Here is a 21,555-nt window from a genome sequence, read left to right as displayed (position 1 = left end):
GAACAGTGTGGAGGAGGTGAATGCTGAGAGTGGAGAGTGAGGGCTCTTGACTGACTTTCAGGAGACTGTATGTTTGGACTATGTGCAGCCCAATGGAGTAGGATGTGAACTGGATGCATGCCCCAGACTATTGTCCAGTCCAAGAACTACATGTACTTTGTTTTTTGTTTTAAGCGTCTTTGATATGATCAAATACATCTATTATTATTATTACCTAGAAGCCATTTCAGGCTATAAAGTTAGAGTAGCTAGCTTGTCTATCTTAGCTGGCATGACTGCTGGCAAAGTTGGTATACTATAGAAAAGCAAGCAATTACTAAATGTACTGAATAAGACTCACATTCCTTTCAATCTTTTACCCAGATTTTAGCAGAGATGCAGAGAAGCGTATTTAGCATATTTAAAAAAAAAAAGTGATCACCAGCCATGAGGATACATACAGCTCAAGAGGTATGCTTAAATACGCAGACAAATAAACCAATTTTTAAGATAGAATTGTGATTATGGCTCTAGGTTGCAGGAAAAAACTGTTTCAGGTGTTTGAAAAATGCTACACTCTCAAAAACCCCACCAGCCATCTTCACAGTACTTTGTGCCCGCTCAGATATTTGGGATGCATGACATCCCTGGGTGCATTGATCATTTCTATTCCACATAGAGAATAAAAACTTTCGCTATAGGGATCCAATGCTGGAACCCTATTGTAATTGGTGGGATTACTATTTTTCTGCCTTTAAAGTGGCTACAACTTTAACATGGTACAACCAGATCAATCCCAAATCGACCGCAAATTGACTGCTATTCAGTTATGGAGATCACTTGATTGGTATAAGCAATTGGTATCCACTGTTAAATCCTTCCAGACTTCCACAAGTGAGTAGGGCAAAGATGGGACCTGTATGTCGATTTGGGATTGAGCAGACAGTCACCAAACTGTAAACTGGTTGGGCTAAGTGTACTTTTCCTCTATTAGAATGTCTTTAAATGTCCACATGGTGGTGCTGTAATAACAACCGAATTGAACTGTCTCTAAACTAGTTTAGTTATAAATCCAAAAAGCTGAACTCTCTATTAACCACTTACAAACCGCCCTTTACAACCTCACGAACAGTGCTGTGAAGCGGTTATGCAGAATACATGCACCAATGTGAAGCTAAAGAATATATAGGCCTGTTGATTCACCCTGTGCATCATGATGTGAAATCGAATTCAACTACTCTCTAGCCTGGTGGTGCTCACTCAAAACAGTGAATCTTTGGCCATCTAAATTGCATGACATTTTGCATGATGACAACTCGAAACCCTTCAAGAGAGATTGAGTGAAGTTTAGAGACTGAGATTAAGCAGAAATGGTAGGATCCGGTGCACGACTCTGGAGTTGCAGGCCAACGCTACCCATGGTTGATGTTACAATGTTGCAACATACAGAAGAGGGAACTGATGTGTTACAACACTGCACATATAACCTATAAAAACATGTTAGACATACACAGACTGAAACAAAACGAGTCCGTGGGCAAAGGAGAATATGAACACAGAGGTCTCGTCTCTGCCACCAATAGAAGAGCGATATATATGGGGGCGTGTCTTACCAACTGCAGGCTAGGTTGCGCGCACAGCGCTGGGAGAGAGAACTTGATACAGAGTAACAGTAAATCACACGGACCTACAATATACCAGTGTTGAAATTTGTAATCCTATTGCATATATTTTTGGCTAGTGAAAGGAGCAAGTGAGATCACTGCGATCTCCCATTTGGATAGAGTTGATTTGTTGGGTAAGGACAACATCGGATCTTTTTCAGGCACAGTTCAAATATATTTGAATTTCTAGCACCATGGAAATGTCCGAAAACAAGCCGAATGATGATCCGAAGTTATCTACGACTGACAGGATGGTAAAATGTAAGTGTACAATTAATTGATGTTGATCATAAACAGTTGCCGCGTTGCTTTTTATTTTGGTCATGAAGTCACACACTGCTTCCATAGACGAATGTCTCTCCCTCTCAACACATTGCAATCCTAGTCGTATTGTACCCGAATGGTCTGCTCAATTGGAAATCTGGTTATGGAGAAAAAGGGTGTTAGCCGTGAGATACGACACCGGCTAAGCAATCTGTAAAAGTAGGAAGTAAGGGTGTTATTACAAGAGTTGCAGGCATTCAATGTTTGCATTTAATGTCGGGCAACATGCTTGTTGGATATGGTCCTATATTGTTTAACATCCGCACATACAATAATATATATGCTTTTTTCTTATTTTGAATGACCATAAAATACATGACTTGTAGCCACACACATCTCTTCTGTATGAACATGGACGAATCATGTAGGGCAGGCTATCCAGTGATTGTTAAAACTATTATTCCATGGTTAAAAGTTAGACGTTTCACCCCTATTTTGGAGTCCATACATAATGGAGTGACACATGTATCTGTTTTTGGCTAGCCCCCATATTTGATGTTTGCCCCCATGGTAGGTTACTCTAGTCTATGATGTCTAGAAACCACATGGGGGCTGGACTATAATGACACATTTCTTTTAATCTATTATTCATGAAATCACTATTGATTTAAACACTGAGTTAGGTTTGACTCTATACTCTACACAGTGTGAAAATAGTGTGTAAATAGTTTTACATTTGCTATGAAGGCTAGTAATCATCCCCTGCCACATCAAATCAATTTTTTTGTCACATGCGCCTAATACAAGAGGTGTAGACCTTACCGTGAAATGTTTACTTACTTACATGCCCTTAACCAACAATGTAGTTCAAGAAATAGAGTTAAGAAAATATTTACTAAATAACTAAAGTAATTAAAAAATATATAAAGTAACACAATAAAATAACAATAACGAGGCTATATACAGGGGGTGCTGGTACTGAGTCTATGTGCGGTGGTAGAGATAAGTCGAGGTAATTTGTACATGTAGGTAGGGGTAAAGTGACTATGCATAGATAATAAACAGCGAGTAGCACCAGTATAAAAACAAAGGGGTGGGGGGGTCAATGTAAATAGTCCGGGCGGCCATTTTGATTAATTGTTCAGCAGTCTTATGGCTTGTGGGTAGAAGCTGTAAGGAGCCTTTTGGACCTAGACTTTGTGCTCCGGTACCGCTTGCCATGCGGTAGCAGAGAGAACAGTCTATGACTTGCGTGACTGGAGTTTTTGACAATTTTTTGGGCTTTCATCTGACACCACCTGGTAGTATATAGGTCCTGGATGTCAGGAAACTTGGCCCCAGTGATGTACTGGGCCGTACACATTACCCTCTGTAGCGCCTTACGGTAGGATGCTGAGCAGTTGTCATACCAGGCAGTGATGCAACTGGTCAGGATGCTCTCGAGGGTGCAGCTGTAGAACTTTTAGAGGATCTGGGGACCCATGCCAAATCTTTTCAGTCTCCTGAAGGGGAAAAGGTGTTGATAACTGTCTTGGTGTGTTTGGACCATGATAGTTTGTTGGTGATGTGGACACCAAGGAACTTGCAACTCTCGACCCGCTCCACTACAGCCCTGTCGATGTTATTGGGGGCCTGTTCGGCCCTCCTTTTCCTGTAGTACATGACCAGCTCCTTTGCTCACATTGAGGGAGAGGTTGTTGTCCTGGCTCCACACTGCCAGGTATCTGACCTCCTTCCTATAGGCTGTCTCATCATTGTCATCATCAGGCCTACCACCATTGTGTCGTCAGCAAACTTAATGATGGTGTTTGAGTTGTGCTTGCCACGCAGTCGTGGTTGAACAGTGAGTACATGAGGGGACTAAGCACGCACCCCTGAGGGGCCCCAGTGTTGAGGAGCAGCTTGTCAAATGTGCTGTTTCCGACCCTACCACCTGGTAGGCCCGTCGGACCGTCAGGAAGTCCAGGATCCAGATGCAGAGGGAGGTGTTTAGTCCCAGGGTCCTTAGCTTGGTGATGAGCTTTGTGGGCACTATGGTGTTGAATGCTGAGCTGTAGTTGTTGAACAGCATTCTCAACATAGGTGTTCCTTTTGTCCAGATGGGAAAAGGCAGTGTGGAGTGCGATTGAGATTGCGTCATCTGTGGATCTGTTGGGGCGGTATGCGAATTGGAGTGGGTCTAGGGTTTTCGGGATGATGGTGTTGATTTGAGCCATGACCAGCCTTTCAAAGCACTTCATGGCTACCAACGTGAGTGCTAAGGGGCAGTAGTCATTTAGGCAGGTTATCTTCCCTTTCTTGGGCACAGGGAATATGGTGGTCTGTTTGAAACATGTAGGTGTTACAGACTCGGTCAGGGAGAGTTTCAAAATGTGAGTGAAGACACTTGCCAGTTGTCCACGCGTGCTCTGAGTACACATCCTGGCAATCTGTCTGGCCCCGCGGCCTTGTGAATGTTGCTGACATCAGTTACGGAGAGCGTGATCACACAGTCGTTCGGAACAGCTGGTGCTCTCATGCATGCTTCAGTTTTGCTTGCCTCGAAGTGAGCATGAAAGGTATTTAGCTCATCTGGTAGGCTTGCGTCACTGGGAAGCTTGCGGCTGTAGTCCCTTTGTAGTCCGTAATAGTTTTCAAGCCCTGCCACATCCAACGAGCGTCAGGCAATACCTCAAGACTTCTTTAATATTAACATGGAGCACCAGCTGTTATTGACAAATAGACACACACCCCCGCCCCTCATCTTACCAGGTGTAGCTGCTCTGTCCTGCCGATGCATGGAAACCCCAGCCAGCTCTATTTGATCCGTGTCGTCGTTCAGCCACAACTCGGTGAAACATAAGATATTACAGATTTTACTGACCCATTGGTAGGATAGTCTTGATCGTAGCTCATCCAGTTTATTTTCCAGTGATTGCACGTTGGCCAATAGGACGGATGGTAGTGGCAGTTTACCCACTCGTTGACAAATTCTCACAAAGCATGTCAAGTCTTTGTTGTTGAAATTAAAGCATAAATCAAAGCCTTTGCTTATTCCTAGTTTTTAGGATGGAAAACATTTAGATACATTTTTCAACCATTTCTAACCTAAGAACTAGGAATAAGCAAAGGCTTTGATTTCTGTTCAAACAGATGGAAAAGGGGTCTTAGACAACATCTACCAGGTATTAGAAATACATCAAAACACAAGTAAAGATCCCTGCCAACTAATATCAACACTTATATTTAGTTTTGGAGACATTATTTGCCTTTTGGAAGTTTAAGAAGCATTGCTTTGTAATAACATTACCAAAAACCCACATATCTTTAAGTTATTTTCAGATTTCTCTCCCTCATGAGGTAAAACAATAAAAGTTGACAGAAGTAGCAAGTAAAGGTAGACCTACAAAGTAGTGATTGTGTTTTTATTAATAACAATGTGGCTTATGATTTTTAAGTGGTTAAAATATGTCGTTCTGTCATCAAATCGTTAACGGAGTGACGAAAACATCTGTAACAGAATGACTGCAAGTGAATTGGCTACAATGGGAATTCATAATAGTGACAAACCACAGTTGTGTCAACTGCTACTGTCCTTCCTTCTACTGGCATACTGTTATGTTCAGCTCATTACTGTTTTCTTTCTCTTTCTGTCAAGTGGTGGTCAGAGTGAGAGTGTGAAAACAGTCTGGACAACCCCTTCCTTTCTCTCTCCCTGTCTCTCTCCCTTCTCTTTCCAGTTAATGTCACCTCTCCCGGCTCTTACTGACACCTACCCATGAGTCCTTTCTCTTTCCATTTACTATAACCAGCCCTCTCACCCACTGAACACTGATTGACACAGGACATCCATGGACATTGAAATTTGGTCAGTCCAAATCTGAACCAACCATAGATGTCAGTTTCACAAGTTTGGACTGCACTGCACTGCACAGTACTGTAGAGTAGAGTTTAGGTCAGTCAGTACAATATACAGCACAATAGTAAGTGGTCCCATGTGGCTCGGAGGGTAGAGCATGACGGTCTCAACGCCAGTGTTGTAGGTTCGATTCCCAGTATAAAAAAGCAAGACAGTCGCTCTGAACAAGAGTGTCTGGAAATGTTTTAAATAAAGTACTGTAAAGTTCAGTAGAGTGAAGTTTCGTTCAGTACAGTAACGTTTAGTTTAGTACAGTAAAGTTCAGTAGAGTGAAGTTTAGTTCAGTACAGTACAGTAAAGTTTAGTACAGTAGAGCACACTAGAGTTGATTAAGGCTGGGAATTGCCAGGGTCCTCACGGTACGATATTATCACGATATTTAGGTGCCGATATGATACAGTATGTATTGCAATTCTCACGTTTCTATATGTGTTGTGAATCAATACTGTGATTTTATTGCGATTCTATGTTCCCAACTGCTGCAGAGGGACAAGAGAGAGTTTTGACAGTCATGGCAATAAGTGTTGAAAACAAATTGGCTTCATATTTAAAAAGAAGATTGAGAACAAGATATGAAGGAAAATACTGGAGTTTTGATGCAGGTACAGCAAACTAGCGCAACAATTATATTGCAATATTGTCAACATGATATATCGTCAAAAATAATATCCCAATATGTAACTGTATCTATTTATTTTTTTTATCACTGGAGTCGAGTACACTATAATTGATTGTATTGTATTGTACTGAACTATACTCTGCTGTTTATTTATTAGTTTATTAGGATCCCCATTAGCTTTTGCAGAAGCATCAGCTTCTCTTCCTCGGGCCCACAAAAAAAAAACACAAAACATGACAAGTAACAAAACACTGATAGACAAGGACAGCCACACAAATTGAAACTACTAATATGGACAAACAATACATCAAAAGAACAATTCAAACAATACAAATAAAAAGTGATGAACGGAACCGTTCTGTATTTTATCGAACGGATGGCAACCCTAAGTCTAACTATTGCTGTTACATTGCACAACCTTCTTCAACCAAATTGAACATGTTTCATTATTTATTTGAGACTAAAAATAGGATGACTAAAGACAATACAGTATGGGGAAAACAGGGATAATGTTCGATGGTTGTCTGTCTGACTGGCTGCTACTGCCTAAGCAGAGATGAGATGATGTCTTTAATAAGGAATGAAAAATCATCAAATCATCAAATAAAAAGTAATATACACTGTAATATTTTATTATTTCATGGTAATGTCCTATTTTACTATGTGAACATTACAGAGACAATGGAACATTTTAAATGTTTTGGCAATTGAATGTTCACTATATTTGGCTTTGGAATTTCCATTAAAAAGCTCAAATAATTTTAATGTCATTATTTCATAAAAGCACTAATCGCTCAGCACCAGAAGGTGGCAAGTCTTGTGGGGTATGTATGGGTGTCTGAGTTGAATGTTTTCTGGAATTTTTCATTTTCTCATAAAAACTAGAATAGAAGCAGTTGATCTCTGGTCAACCATCAAACAGGAAAGACTGGCCTTAACAACTAGTACAGTATATATTTTTTTAACATATTTTTTAGAACAGACTACCCTCACAACAACTTTGTTAATGTGACTTGACCATGAAAACTGACCATCAACTTGCTCAGTGGTCACAACCTTTATGTACAACTCCAGTCAAGGTTTAGGTCTTAGAGAATGTTTTGAACCAAATACAATGCTTTTAGATGTAGATGTATTTAAGACCAGTTAGTCACCCATGCTGATACTGACTGTAACTCCTTATTTATTATTTCAGTCAGCTCACTGGTTTTCGGTGCTGACATGTAGAGAGTGTAATAATCCGCACGCATAGTCATTCTAGCTTTGTGTAAGACCAGTGGCAAATCATTTGTACAAATAGAGAAGAGTAACGGCCCAAGAGAACTGCACTGAGGGACACCGCACTGTACATATCTGATGTTGGAGAAGCAGTCATTGAAGAACACTCTCTGGGTTCTATTGTTTAAATAACTCTTCAAACATGCGATGGCAGGTGATGTGATGCCAAAGCAAGTGAGTTTCTTCAATAACAATTTATGATCAATTGCATCAAAAGGTTTCACTGAAATCTAATAATACGGCTCCAGCTATCGTCTTATTGTTAATTTCTTTCAACCAATCACCTGTCCCCTGAGTCAGTACAGTACAAGTTGAGGGCCCTTCTCTATATGCATGCTGAAAGTCAGTAGTTAACTTGTTATCTGAAAATTTTAATTTTATTTGGTCAAACACAATTCTCGCCATCAGTCTACTAAGAACAGGCTGCAAACTGATTGGGTGGCTGTTAGAGCCAGCAAAGGGTGCTTTACTATTTACTGTACTGTACTGAACTCTACTGTACTTTACTGTATCAAACTGTACTGTGCTGTGCTCTACTGTTCAAAATTCTGAAACATAAGACATCTATGATTGGTACAGATTTGGTCCAATCCGGACCAACCAAATTTGTTCTTGTTTGAAGGCGGAGCTCATTAGAATAATAGCCCGTGTGTAGAATAATACCCAAACATGCAAAAGAGGATAGTACACTTTCTACCTTTGTGTACCTATTCAGGATACATCACCATGAACAGAAGGACATTTATAGTTATGCATTTCTGTATTGTACAGATAAGGGACTCATGCTGTAATTCTTTTACCATCATTCTGTTACCGGATGTTAATCCCCATCACTTACTGTAGTTTAATAAACAAAATAGATTTTTTTCAAACTCAAGGTGGGTTTGGAAATAACCGGATGCATCCAGTTTTCAGGGGAAATATAAAGAGCCTGACTCCCGCTTTTGGACATTAACACAAAAACAACTAATGGAACTGTGAGGGGACACACGCACACACACACACTCTTAACACACACATAATTTTTGTTGTTGTATTGTTTGTATAATTCTTTTTTTCCCATTTGTTGTGTATTGTTGTATTTGTAACTTGTGTGACTTTCCTTGTCTATCAATGTATCAGGGTTTTGTTACTTGTCATGTTTTTGTTGTTGTTGTGAACTTCAGGGCGAGTAGCTTCTGCAACAGCTAATGGGGATCCTAATAAACAATGTGACACTCCCATCTTAAATCCTCCTCCACATTTACTGGATTGGTTAAACAGTGCAGAAGACAACCTCCCCCAACAGTAATTATTTTCTTGTCAGGAACGGAAAGAAATGCCTCAGGCGTTCATTCTTATGCCTGCTACGTTACTTTATATCATAGCTGACAGTGACACCCCATTCTTTCTGCAGACATCTTTGAATCTTAATTCAGAGGAAATATTTAACAGAGTTTTTGGAAAAAGTGGTCACATAACAAACTGAGGGAGATTTTACCATCATTCTGATACTAAAATTTACATCTGCACTGTTCTTCGAGTAAATGTGTTTTTGTATGATTTTCAGATACTCTACTCTCTGTTATTATCTATGCATAAGTCACTTTAATAACTCTACCCACATGTACATAAGCCGCTCTTTCCTGTGGATTTCTGAACATAACGCGCCAAACAAACGGGAGGTATTTTGGATATAAAAATAATCTTTATGAAACAAAAGGAACATTTATTGTGTAACTGGGTGTCGTGAGTGAAAACATCCGAAGATCATCAAAAGTAAATGATTAATTTGATTGCTTTTCTGATTTTCGTGACCAAGCTACTTGATGCTAGGTGTTCATAATGTTTTGTCTAGTGATCTATAAACTTACACAAACGCTTGGATTGCTTTCGCTGTAAAGCATATTTTCAAACTCTGAATTGACAGGTGGATTAACAAAAGGCTAATCTGTGTTTGCTATATTGCACTTGTGATTTCATGAATATAAATATTTTTTGTAATATAAAATGAATGTGGCGTTATGCAATTCAGCGGTTGTTGATGAAAATTATCCCGTTAACGGGATTTCAGCCCTAATTAGTTTTAAGGGCTTCTACACCTGTTGTATTCGGCTCATGTGACCAATAAAATTTGATTCATTTTTTTTTCTTTGAAAATTGTTAAAAGTAGTCCTTGTGCATGGAGTTGGATGGTTTGTTTAACTTGACATGTTTTTTTGTTTGGCATACTTTCAAAATGAAAAATCGGAGTCTCAGCGCATTCTGTTACTGTGGAATTGCCCTCATGCTAAAGTTAAACTACTCACAACCCACATCAGACAAAATCACAATTATTCTTATCCTAAATCGTAAAGAGGAGGATTTTAACTTAACAATAAATGGTGATTGTGGTGATTCTGTGTTAGGTTGTTGAAAGCTACCACACACACACACACACACACATGTCTATGAAACATTTATAACAGTTGATTGACTTTTCATTATTTTCCATGAATTATTTGTCCTCAAACAGCTGCTATGATATCAGACATAGAGTAGTCATTATTTCAGCTTTGTGTCAATATTATGACTGTACTCTATACAAAGCACCCCTCCAAATATCTTGAGGCAAAATGTTTGTAGTAATCTGTTGCCAATCCTCCTATTTCACCCTATGGGCTGTTTCTCATCTTCAATAGAGCATGCATCGCACCTTTCCACCTGTTTTTGAAAACAATGCCTGTATAAAACTGATGTGGTGACAACCGACTGTTTCAGTAAATACCCAGGTTTGTCTTGTAAAAAGAGTAACTATATTGCCCTTAAGTTTGTGGAAGAGCTGTAGATTTCGATGGATACGTGACTACTGCTTCCGGCTCAATAGCATGCATGGTAAGTTGGCGACCATGTTAATATAACGTGAAGAGTATCCGCTGTTGTCTATTTTATTTGACTCCAGTTCGAAGGGAAAGCCTCCATAGTAGAGGGTGTGTTTGCAGAGGCCTTTCTTTTGACTTGGATGGCTAATATTTGACTTTTGAGGATAGGCCCGGGCCCCTTGTTTAGTCTTGTGGGGGTCGGCCACTATGGCCACTGATCCCAGCTGGATAGCTGAGTCATTTACAGAACCTTAAGTAACGCCACATACTCACCGTGGATTTATGTAATCTCCTGCCCAGAGACGCAGCTTCCCCCTGCTTTCAGGTTGGTGTGTGTGTGTGTGTGTGTGTGTGTGTGTGTGTGTGTGTGTGTGTGTGTGTGTGTGTGTGTGTGTGTGTGTGTGTGTGTGTGTGTGTGCGTGCGCGCTTTTATTTGGTCCTCTAAGTTCTCTGAGAAATAAAAATAAATACATTTCTATATTTTACATGTTTTAAATGTTCATTGTCTTTCAATACACACATACAGTACAGTATTTTAATTGTTAACAAAAGTGGTTAATTTGCTAATCACCATTTTAGTAGGTCGAGAGTTTAGGACTACAGTATAAAGTTCTATCTGCAAAAAGATGATTCTGAGATAATTGTCTTTTAAAGTTCCGAACCCTCTTTGGTTTGTATGGTGTCAGCGATTTTTTTTATTGTGTATTCTTTTGAACTTAACAACGTGAATTGGGGGTATTTAGAGTACTATATATAGGTAGAGAACATTGAACAGAACAAGGCCGTGTCTAACTTAATTTTGACAAAAATGCAGATAAATTAAGGAATATCTGATGTCTCGCAAGTGGATATAATAATGGTTTTCAAATAAACAGTCTTCGAAGGTATCAGCTGGGAAATAGCATATGAATGTGCTTTGTAGAGATGTCCAGATTTCCTTATCCTTACTTTTCCTATGTCCGACAAAAGCGGCACTAGAGGGTGGTAATTGGGAAGACGAGGATAGACAGGGGGTATGAAGAGCACCATCTGTGACCGATAGCGGCGGCAGCAGAGAACATAATGGTATTATCATACATCATCGATTGTCAGCTGATAATGTAATATGGATTGGATAGAGACAGTGCACTGTCACAAAACAGTACAAAAAGGAGTGTTTCTTATGGGACTTATGGGCCCTTCCCAACCATGCAGAGAGAAAAATAACACAAATATTTAATAGAAAGGTTGTTAATAAAAGCACACTGTATCTGTTTTGATCCAAAGAGCTGCTTGCTGCCATAGCTTCTTGGATGATTGACACACATTTCCCTCTGGTTGGTTGTTGTTGGCTGCTGTATTCCATTGGAGCATTTTAGTGTCTCTCTTTTAAGTGTAACCCCAATGAGAAGAGTAGGTAAACACATGAGAGAGAGAGTGTCAACATTTACTGGGTGGTTACAAGGACAGAGGAACATGCTGAACAAATAAAGATGGAAGAAGGCATATGCTGACAGATTGGCTAGCGAACCTGTTCTCTCTTTACTTTGTCATTTGAATCAGACCCAAAATCAAATCAATTGATTGATCATTTGTTCAATTCATCGTGGATGTATGCCCGACACAAGACTAAACAAGTCTTTTAAATCGTCCTTTGGCACCTGCCTGTTTCTTAAGACTTGTTCACAATGCAGACCCCTTAGAAATCCCCATCAAAATCCATCTAAGATAGAGATATTTTTATGCATGGGCTGCATTTCAATCCGCCGCATCCACCAATGGCGGTGGAAGGTGGCTGAGCTACAGTGGCGTTTTGTCAGATCTTGAGACATCCCGAAAATCAGTCATCAAACTAATATGAATCGCTCTATGGAAAGATGAGACTCGCACAATGGTGTTTTTCCATTTCTATGACCCCCAACAAGCGTCGCGGGACTTGTCCGAAGTCGGTACTGCTGATCCGCTAACTTCTGTCAGTTTGGGCTACACACCCTCTATGGAAAGGTACGACTCTCACGAACATGTACATGTCGATTGTTTTGCTCTACAAGACTCGGTAGCCCGGTACCACAATATTTTTTAAAGGAAGTAGTTTAGTGCCCCCCTCCCAAAAAATATATTCTGATCTTTCTTATATCGCTCAGATATAGGACAGACAATGTAAACAAACTTCCTTTTAATTTATTTTTTGACTATCTGTTTTTCCATGTATGAATCTGTTATTCAATTTTGCCGGGGTATACCTTAAGTGGTCCTAAAATTACAAATAAAAATAGATAGTCATACCAAGGATAATTTATCTTTTAAAAAATTGCATATGTTAGCTTAGTAGACAAATAATAGTCTAAAAACCACTTAGGGCAACTAAGTTGCATGGCCAGGAATCTGACTTCAAACCTCTTACAAAGGTGGCTTGAAATATCAGACTCCATGTGTTTTTTGGCTGTTCAGACTGCAGTAAAAAGAACAGATTTGAATCGAACATGCAAAAAAATTGGATTTGCGTGACTTCAAACTGCCAATGTGAACAAGGCTTTAGTCCTCCAATGTCCCTTTGGCATGCAGATAGGTCCCAGAATGCTTATGGTGTGTGTGTGACTAATGACTCCGGTTAAATGGGATTGCAGGAATTGTTGAAGGTATTGTAGGATACATTATTATCAGCGATGAGATCAGAACTTTGACTTTCGTACTTGAAAAACATCTCATGCAGCTGTTGACTGTCTTGATGACTTGTCATGAAACTGCAAAGACTGCAATGATAGACTCTTCATGTTGTACTGTATTGATATATACATTCTGGCATCGGGTGACATTGGTTTTTAAGGGGATGTCCCAAATGTCCATGACGTTGCGACACACACTCGGAGACTCACTACCGTTGTACACCTGAGGGACTACTGCACCTTGGTCGCTCATTAGATTACAGAGGAATTAGTCTCTGTTGTGGATTTAGGACACGGCAAATGGGTGGATTTGGCCAGATTCATCTCTTTATAAAGACATAAAGGCAGATCTGCTCAGGGGGTGTAATCTGACTCCATGCATTAGCCTGTGATCTTGCTAATACAGGCCTAACAAATGTAGCGAGCCTAGCGTAGATCTGGAAACTGCAATGATATCATTTGTTTGTGTGCAAGTCAATGGCTTTTGAATTTCTATTGATCACATTCATTTTCTATGTGACATTTTACATTTACATTTTAGTCAGCAGATGCTCTTATTCACAGCGACTTAACAATTAGTGCATTCTTAAGATAGCTGGGGCTGGGTGGAACAACCACATATCACATTAGTAGGAAGTATATTTTCCCTCGATAAAGTAGTTCTCAGCAATGTCAGTGCTAGTAGCAAGATTAAATGTTATTTTAAAAACATTTTTTTAAGGGGATTTAAGATATACTCTATACAAGGCCATTTATTATTCAGTAATGATTAAAATAGGGTGGGGGGGGGGTCTTTCAATCTTGACTGACTTGGCATCTCATGCGGTGTTATTACATTTCTCATTTTGAAGCAAGGCACCAGGTGCTATGTTCTCATAATGTAAAGGTCATGGGTGCCTTCTCACCTCACTGAGGCATTCCCTTGTTCCTGAGTTGACAAACTCATCTCCGTCAAACTCCACATTAAAGAATGACATACAGGGCATTCGGAAAGTATTCAGACCCCTTGACTTTTTCCACATTTTGTTACATTACAGCCTTATTCTAAAATTGATTAAATTGTTCTTATTCCTAAATTGATTAAATCGTTTCCCTCCCCTTATCAATGTAAACACAATCCCCTGTAATGACAAAGCAAAAACAGGTTTGTAGAAAATGTTCCACATTTATTTTAAAAATGGAAATATTACATTTGCATAAGTATTCAGACCCTTTACTCAGTACTTTGTTGAAGCACCTTTAGTAGCGATTACAGCCTCGAATCTTCTTGGCTATGACGCTACAAGCTTGGCACACCTGTATTTGGGAAGTTTCTCCCATTATTCTCTGCAGATCCTCTCAAACTCTGTCAGGTTGATTGAGGAGCATCGCTACACAGCTATTTTCAGGTCTCTCCAGTGATCTTCAATCGGGTTCAAGTCCGGGCTCTGGCTGGGCCACTCAAGCACATTCAGAGACTTGTCCCGAAGCCACTCCTGCGTTGTCTTGGCTGTGTGTTTAGGTTTGTTGTCCTGTTGGAAGGTGAACCTTCGCCTCAGTCTGAGGTCCTGAGCGCTCTGGAGAAGGTTGTCATCAAAGATCTCTCTGTACTTTGCTCCGTTCATCTTTCCCTCAATCCTGACCAGTCTCCCAGTCCTTGCCTCTGAAAAACATCCCCACAGCATGATGCTGCCACCACGTTTCACCGTAGGGACGTTCTTCCAGACGTGATGCTTGGCATTCAGGCCAAAGACTTCAATCTTGGTTTCATAAGACCAGATAATCTTGTTTCTCATGATCCGAGAGTCCTTTAGGTGCCTTTTGGCAAACTCCAAGCCGCTGTCATGTGCCATTTACTGAGGAGTGGCTTCCGTCTGGCCACTCTCCCATAAAGGCCTGATTGGTGGAGTGCTGCAGAGATGGTTGTCCTTCTGGAAGGTCTCCCATCTCCACAGAGAAACTCTGGAGCTCCGGCGATTGCTCAGTTTGGCTGGGCGGCCAACTCTAGGAAGAGTCTTGATGGTTCCAAACTTCTTCCATTAAAGAATGATGGAGGCCGGCCTAACGAGTGGCGGCGCGATCTAAGGCACTGCCTTCGCAGTGTTTGAGGCAACACTACAGACCCGGTTTTTCGATCCCAGGCTGTGTCACAACCGGACGTGACTGGGAGTCCCATAGGACCGCGCACAATTGGCCCAGCGTCATCCGGGTTAGGGTAGGGTTTGGCCTGGGGGGGTTACTTGTCTCATCGCGCTCTAGCAACTCCTTGTGGCGGGCCTGGTGCCTGCAGGTGTTTCCTCCGACACATTAGTACGGCTGGCTTCCGGGTTAAGCGGGCGGGTGTTAAGGAGCTCGGTTTGGTGTGTCATGTTTCAGAGGACGCATGACTCGACCTTCGCCTCTCACGAGCCTGTTGGGGAGTTGCAGCGATGAGACAAGTTTGTAATTGGATTGCAATTGGATATCACGAAATTGGGGAGTCCTTCAATGCCGCAGAAATTGTTTGGTACACTTGCCCAGATCTGTGCCTCGACACAATCTGGTCTCGGACGACAATTCCTTCAACCTCATGACTTGGTTTTTGTTTTTTTGCTCTGACATGCACTGTCAACTGTGGGACCTTATATAGAGAGGTGTGTGCCTTTCCAAATCATGTCCAATCAATTGAATTTACCACAGGTGGACTCCAATCACGTTGTAGGAACATCTCGAGGATGATCAATGGAAACAGGATGCACCTGAGCTCAATTTCGAGTCTCATAGTAAAGGGTCTGAATACTTATGTAAATAAGGTATTTTAGTTTTTATATTTTAGAAATGTGCAAAAAATGTCAAAAACCTGTTTTCACATTGTCATTATGGGGTATTGTGTGTAGATTGAGGATTTTTTTATTGAATCCATTTTCGATTAAGGCTGTAACGTAACACAATGTGGGAAAAGGGAAGGGGTCTGAATACTTTCCGAATGCACTGTACTGTACAACTTAAAAAGATAAGTTACATTCATTGTAATATACACGTTTGTACAACTTAACAGTTTAGGTCAGTGGGGTTAACACATTTTTTGTTGTTGTAGTTAAAACACTACGCTTTAGCGCTGTAGATCGACATAGAAATTGAGCCCCGCAAAAGTTGTCTCTGAAATTGGTACCACTCAACCAGTCGCCTGTGATAATATGCCTGTGTTCTTGGGCACAGATGCAACACTGAGGTTTTCAAGCTGATAATATTTTATTGATAACTCTACTCTACCACCAAACTCCATGTAGTCGGTGACATTGGGAAATCCCTACTGTTATGTGGGCCACATCGATTAGTTTTTTTTAGCTCATGTGGCTTGCCTTGCTCGTCATACCCAACAGCAGTTATCTCCCTTGCCCTGTACTTTATGCTATGGGGGGTAAAGTCAACAGAGTTACGTATCGCTATGTTGTTTTTGATAATGTCGCAAATTGTTTTTGCACTAGTCGGCTGTACCTGCACCAAAACTCCCAAGTATTTTTCCTTCATAGCTCGTTTTCCATCTTATTTTTAAAATAGGGAGCCAATTTGTTTTCAGCGCTTTTATATCCATGATTGATCTAAACTCATTTTCCTCATGCTCTCTGTCACTCTGCAGCAGACATATGGTGAGCAATATATTTGGAACATCGAATCGCAATAAAATTGCAGCATCGAATCACAATACATATTGAATGGTTAGAATCGCAGTACCTATTGTATCGGCACCTAAGTATCGTGATAATCCCGTGTCATGAGGTCCCTGGCAACTCCCAGCCCTAGTACGCTTGATGTGGTAAAGTGGCTGTCCTCTTTCTCAAACGTGCATTTAATGTCTCCAGCTACTGTGGCTGGCAGGGCTTCATGCACTCCCTTTGTTAGCCATGGGGCTAACCGCAGCAGTCAGTTTGGAGCAGCGACAGTTGCCTGTTATTAGATTTCCCTCTAGGACCGGCAGCAGCAGAGTCCCAGATCAATCAATAGGATGTCTACTACAAGTGTAAATACACAGTGGGAATGCGCACACAGAAGCCTTATTCGAGCCGGAAGGGATTGAAGCATAGGCCCCTGATGCGGCAGAGAAAAGCTGCTTTCTGTACGAGCCACCTTTCACACTCCCAACACATATACCAAGGGCAGAAAGGATAAGGACGTGCATGCAGTCGTAGAAGGCTGACGGACACACACACACATACACAAACACTGCATAAATACACACACAGAAACACACACACACACACACACACATAGATACTGTATCTGTGCAAGTCCACATGAAAACATGCATCCCCTCTCTGCCTTATCTGGGTGGCTCAGACTGTACACACTGGACAGCATGCACACAGTACGCACACAGCAAGCCCATTCAATGCCAGCTAATGTTGTGTGCTAACCTGTGTTATTTATTAACATGTGGAAAGGCAGGGTTAACCCATTCCCCCCAGAGATACGTTTGAGTGAGCCCTGAGAATGCCTGACACAATACGAGCTGAGGTATTTGATCAACTTCCCTCTCAACACAAGACACGTCTCTGGAGTTGGCACCATGTCCCTTTTTCATTTTCAGGGAAAATCTAATATGCTCTGAGACCTAGGAGAACATGAGTCGTCAGTTGGCATCATGTCAGTTTGCAAAACACGCGTTTTGGCAGCAAGAGCCCCCACAGACCCCCCCCCAAAACGAAACAATACTATTTTGGTTTCAAGGGGAATGGGGGATTCCAGACCATCTGGTGCTGCAAGCCAAGGTCTACCTCCAGGCTAACACTGCAGTGTTATCATACTCGCTGTTTCTGAAGTGGGGGAATGTGTTATGTGGTAACAACATACCACTAGGTTAGACCCTGACGGATGAGACAAGCTCCTGCAGCGTAAGCGAGCATGCTTCAGCTTGTCTCACACACACACATACTTTAACTCACTCACTTATACACACAGACAGTACACACACACACACACACACACACACACACACACACACACACACACACACACACACACACACACACACACACACACACACACACACACACACACACACACACACACACACACACACACACACACACACACACACAGGGGTCTGCTCTGAAAAGCCAGCTGTACGCTGCCTGTAAACAGCAGAGTAGCAGAGAAAGGGAAAGCTCGACATCAGAGAGGGATGTTGCAGGGCTTCCAGCACCATGTCGACACGGCTGTGGAATGTTAGACACAGAAGGGAGTATTCTACCTCTCATACCATATATCAATCATCAAGCCTTCCAGTATTGTGAAGCAGAAGGTGTTGGCCTGGGAAAAATAATGTGTCTGCTAGTAACTGAGGCTTCAGGACCTGAAGAGATTGAAAACTCCCTAGTAACTAAGGCTTCAGGACCCGAAGAGATTGAAAACTCCCTTGGCCTAGAGGAGTATGTAAGGAGTTTTCTTCCGACACTTTGGAGGTGAAGTTCAAAATGGAGGGAAAGTGTTGCATTTAATAACCTTTTACTGCAGTGGGCTAAATTAGGGTCACACAGAATGTTTCCTGGTAGTCTTAAACAAATCATTGAAACCAAAGTGTACACCTCACACACATGGTTATGGGCTTTAAAAAATAAGACACCGTACCATGTCAGATATAGTTGAAATGTATTACATTTTGAGATTGCATCCCAATATTACACTCTGCACCTCAGAGGACTGAAATATAACAAAACTGTTTGACATAGAAACACCAGATATTCTGCAAGTTTTTTTTTAAATAATGTTGATTAATTATGAAATTATGAAAATAACATTCCACCCATGAGGCCACTGGAGGGAGATTTGGTCATTTGATTGCAGGAAAGGCTACCTACAGTAGAACACTAATTTCAAAGTGGAATTTGTTGCCATGTCTCTACTTTTAAAACGGATCCTTTTAAGTCATAGGGAAAGAGGCCGATGTTTAGGTTCCATGTTAGTCTGCTTCCCAACTGGAAGAGGGTTGCGTTTGGCGCATCATTAAGGACTAGTTTTGGCACCAGAGCATTTCAAGATGGCGTCACACTCGCACTCTACACTCTCCCTGTGTTGCCAGGTTTTAAGGCTTTAACTGGGATTGAGTTTGATGTTCTTTTACTATGTGTTTTATTTCTCCCGCGGTCACGTTCAGGTTTCCATTATGAAATAGGAGCCCTTCAAAGGCCCTGTGGGTATTTAGGCAAAGGGGAACTTGGTTGTCTATGGGCATAGTCATTTACTTTAGGAAATGCCTTAGTACATGCCGATGAGTTTGGATAGAATCTGATAAATAGCACAAAAGCCACATAAATTTAAATCACAGTTCAGTTAACTTTTCCGGTAGAAAGCAATCGATAGTATCGACACAGCAACTATTCACATTTCCTTGCTCATACAAAGAGGTATTAAAGTAGTCATGGCAACGTGACTCAATACACTCTAACCCTTATTTAAACTTTATAACCTTTCTATAAAGCATAAAACAAAGACTTCTAGCTACATGAGTGTTTACCAAAGCTAACTGGCCAACTTATCGATCCTGCGGTGAAACTACAGCGCAGGAAGACATTTCTCTGATGTTTTCATACTGTTCCTGATGGGTGGACTAGCCTAGCGACTGCAGCTAGCAAATCAAGGACTCTACGTTTATTTACACAAATTGAACCATGTTAATTATAGACCGCCTGGCTGAAAATGAACCCCCCCACCCCATCCACAAGTGTGTTGAGCTCTACACTCCACACGCTTGACTATGCACATTTGTAGGCAGTACTTTCTGTTCATATGTTTATACTGTATTGTCATTGGAAAATATTGTTTTTTTTGTTATGTTCATTTAAATAGGTATACGGCTAGTCTATACAAATGTCCCACATGTAACTAATTCAACATATTTCTGGGTTATTTTTCTGTCATTTCATAAAGGCTCTGGTTTTGTCTGAATCGATCAACATTTACCTGTCATTCATGTCAAGGAATCAGCTTCACAGCCATCCTTACCTCTACAGAGACAGAGCTGACCAGCGTTCAGCGACTGAACAGGCCTGGCTGTGGAAGAGAGGAGCCAGCCAGGCAGAAAGGGATTTGAAGCCGGCCTCAGAGCTGTGGCTGCATGGCAGGCCACTCAGTCACACACGCCCACATGGAGGAGAGGGGGAGGGGCTAGCTGTCCAGACCGCTCTGCTCTGCTCTGTGAAAAACCTACTGCAGAGGAGTCTGACTGGAGCCAGAGTCGTGACTGAGCACTGTTTGTTTGTGTGTGTGGCTGAGTCTGCCTGTCTGCCTGTCCGCTTATGTGCCAGTCGGTTCAAAAGCTATTGAAAGCTGGTCATTGTTTACTGGTGGTACTGTAGGGGCTCTAAGTGTCTACTCAGTAGTGTCTACTCTGTAGTGTCTACTCTGTAGTGTCTACTCTGTAGTGTCTACTCTGTTGTGTCTACTCTGTAGTGTCTACTCTGTAGAGTAGTGTTTACTCTGAACGTCTCTTCTTTTTCACAGAATCGCAGAGTAGCTTTTGATACTGTGTAAAAAAAACAAAGAAAACAAAAGGTGTCATCTCACAGTTGGGTGTCTTCAGTCCTTGTTACATGTGCGTTGGCAGCGGTTCGTAAACAAAGATACCACATAAACATTTCGGTAACATTTCCTCAAGGCCAACTGTTGTCACGCATGAAGATGCTGTCTCAATGCAACGTAAGACTTTAGCATTTTGTTCTCCAAAGTTGTTCTACAAATACAAGTGACCAAGCTAAAACGGTGCATAGTCAGGTGCTATCAGATCACAAACAGATGTCAATAGCTCCGGCGCTATCCACTGTTACCTAACACCGGAGGCCCGCCAGACTGTTCAAAAAGATAGTGTGTCTGTCTGTCTGACTGTGTCCCAGTTGATTTTGTGCCTGTCAGAAGAGCAACAGACTGGGGGCCATATATTTGATTGACCAATCAGCATAGCCTTTAAATCATCCTAATGCCCTGACGGAGATCGTTAACAGGAGGGGCAGTATGTCCCAAATCATGGGGTGTGTTCATTAGGCACCAAACAGCAGAAAACAGACTGAAACAGGGAAGGATTACGAGGACTTGTCCAATAACAAATGCTCATTTTGTTTTTCTGTTGTCTGCCCTAATGAATACCACCCTAGCTGCATTTTGGTTTGTCTAGCGTGGAGCTGCCTCCCTCCCTACCACAAAGATGGCCTGTTTCGTTTTGCATTGATGATGTGTTTTAGGATCTTTAACTCAAAAGAATGCCTCCGTTGAAGAAGTGACAGTCTGTCAGTCCTAGGCCTGTAGATTTGTTTTTGTGGCTGTGTTTTAGAACATCATTTGTGCATCCCCCCCCCCCCACACACACACACATGATGTATCATCATCATACATCTTAGACAGGTCCTCAATTAATGAT

At 41.4% G+C, this 21,555-nt stretch overlaps 1 protein-coding gene across 2 annotated transcripts in view; it reads left to right on the top strand.

The window, feature by feature from the left end:
• The first annotated feature begins 1,603 nt into the window (after positions 1-1,603).
• The window catches only part of LOC135510643 (protein phosphatase 3 catalytic subunit alpha-like), a 98,600-nt gene continuing 78,648 nt past the window's right edge, over positions 1,604-21,555 (top strand). Inside the window, exon 1 of one of the 2 annotated variants that reach the window (XM_064931728.1) lies at positions 1,604-1,904. In XM_064931728.1, coding sequence (XP_064787800.1) covers positions 1,838-1,904 — 67 coding nt within the window. In that variant the 5' untranslated portion in view covers positions 1,604-1,837. The remainder of the gene's footprint in view (positions 1,905-21,555) is intronic. The other variant, XM_064931729.1, reaches the window with a different exon arrangement.

Source organism: Oncorhynchus masou, chromosome 23 (assembly GCF_036934945.1).
Source record: "Oncorhynchus masou masou isolate Uvic2021 chromosome 23, UVic_Omas_1.1, whole genome shotgun sequence".
NCBI lineage: Eukaryota > Metazoa > Chordata > Actinopteri > Salmoniformes > Salmonidae > Oncorhynchus > Oncorhynchus masou.
The sequence above is the reverse complement of the archived record's forward strand: the minus strand, read 5'-3'. Positions and strand labels throughout refer to the sequence as shown.